General features: G+C 39.4%; 1 protein-coding gene across 1 annotated transcript in view; it reads right to left on the bottom strand.

Moving 5' to 3' along the window:
* The window catches only part of EMH_0029600 (TBC domain-containing protein, putative), a gene marked incomplete at both ends in the record, with an annotated part of 6,187 nt that overhangs the window by 2,863 nt on the left and 2,487 nt on the right, over positions 1 to 837 (bottom strand). Inside the window, one exon of the mRNA XM_013494321.1 lies at positions 231 to 299. Within this exon, the coding sequence (XP_013349775.1) occupies positions 231 to 299 (69 nt within the window). The remainder of the gene's footprint in view (positions 1 to 230; positions 300 to 837) is intronic.

The following is an 837-nucleotide window of genomic DNA, read 5'->3' as shown; positions in this document are numbered from 1 at the left end:
ATATATATATATATATATATATATATATGCATATATATATATATATATATATATTATATACACATGTAGCATACAGACGCCTTCAAAGAGAATAGCTAGTACAGCATTAGGTGTGCTTCCACCTGAAGCTTCAGCTGCAGTCTCAAGTGTACGTACACCACGCAAGGGCATGCACACCAATCAGGTGTACGTACACCTGAAGGGTGTACGTACACCGGAAAGAGGCCTACCGCTCAAACGCCTCCGGGTCCGAGTTAAGCAGCGCATCAGCCCCCAGGAAAGAAGCCCAGACCTTTCCTCTGGAGTAACAGCAAAAGAAGAAACAAAAAAACGAAGAACAAAGCAATTAAAAAAAAGAAAAAGAGGGGAGGGATAAAGTATATGAAGAAAAAGGCAAGTAAACAGAAGAAGAAGAGGTGGAAAAGAAAGAAAGAAACAAACAAAAACCAGTGAAACAAATTACGAGAACAGGAACCACACAAACCAAGAACAGAGCAATTAAAAAAAAAGAAGAAAAAGAGCAGCGACAGGCCCAAAAGAAACGCCGCATGAAACCTAAATAAATAAATAAATAAATAAATAACGATAAGGGAGAGAGTCAGGCATCAACAAAACAGAAAGCAGAGAGAGAGAAAGAGAGAAAAGGTCAACGACGGCTGGGTCGCAACGCCTGGTTTAGGGTTTAGGGTTTAGGGTTTAGGGTTTCAGAGGCAAGCATCAACAAAAAGAGCGCACGAAAACAAAAGCAAACAACAAACGGAAAAAACAAAAACAAAAAACGAGAAAAACGAGAACGAAAAGCAACAAATAAGAACGAGCAAGAACGGCAAACAACAA

Source organism: Eimeria mitis, genomic scaffold (genome assembly GCF_000499745.2).
Source record: "Eimeria mitis Houghton genomic scaffold, Emh_scaff1107, whole genome shotgun sequence".
In the NCBI taxonomy this organism is placed as follows: Eukaryota; Apicomplexa; class Conoidasida; order Eucoccidiorida; family Eimeriidae; genus Eimeria; species Eimeria mitis.
Note: the sequence above shows the minus strand (reverse complement) of the source record. Positions and strands in the feature narration are given on the sequence as shown.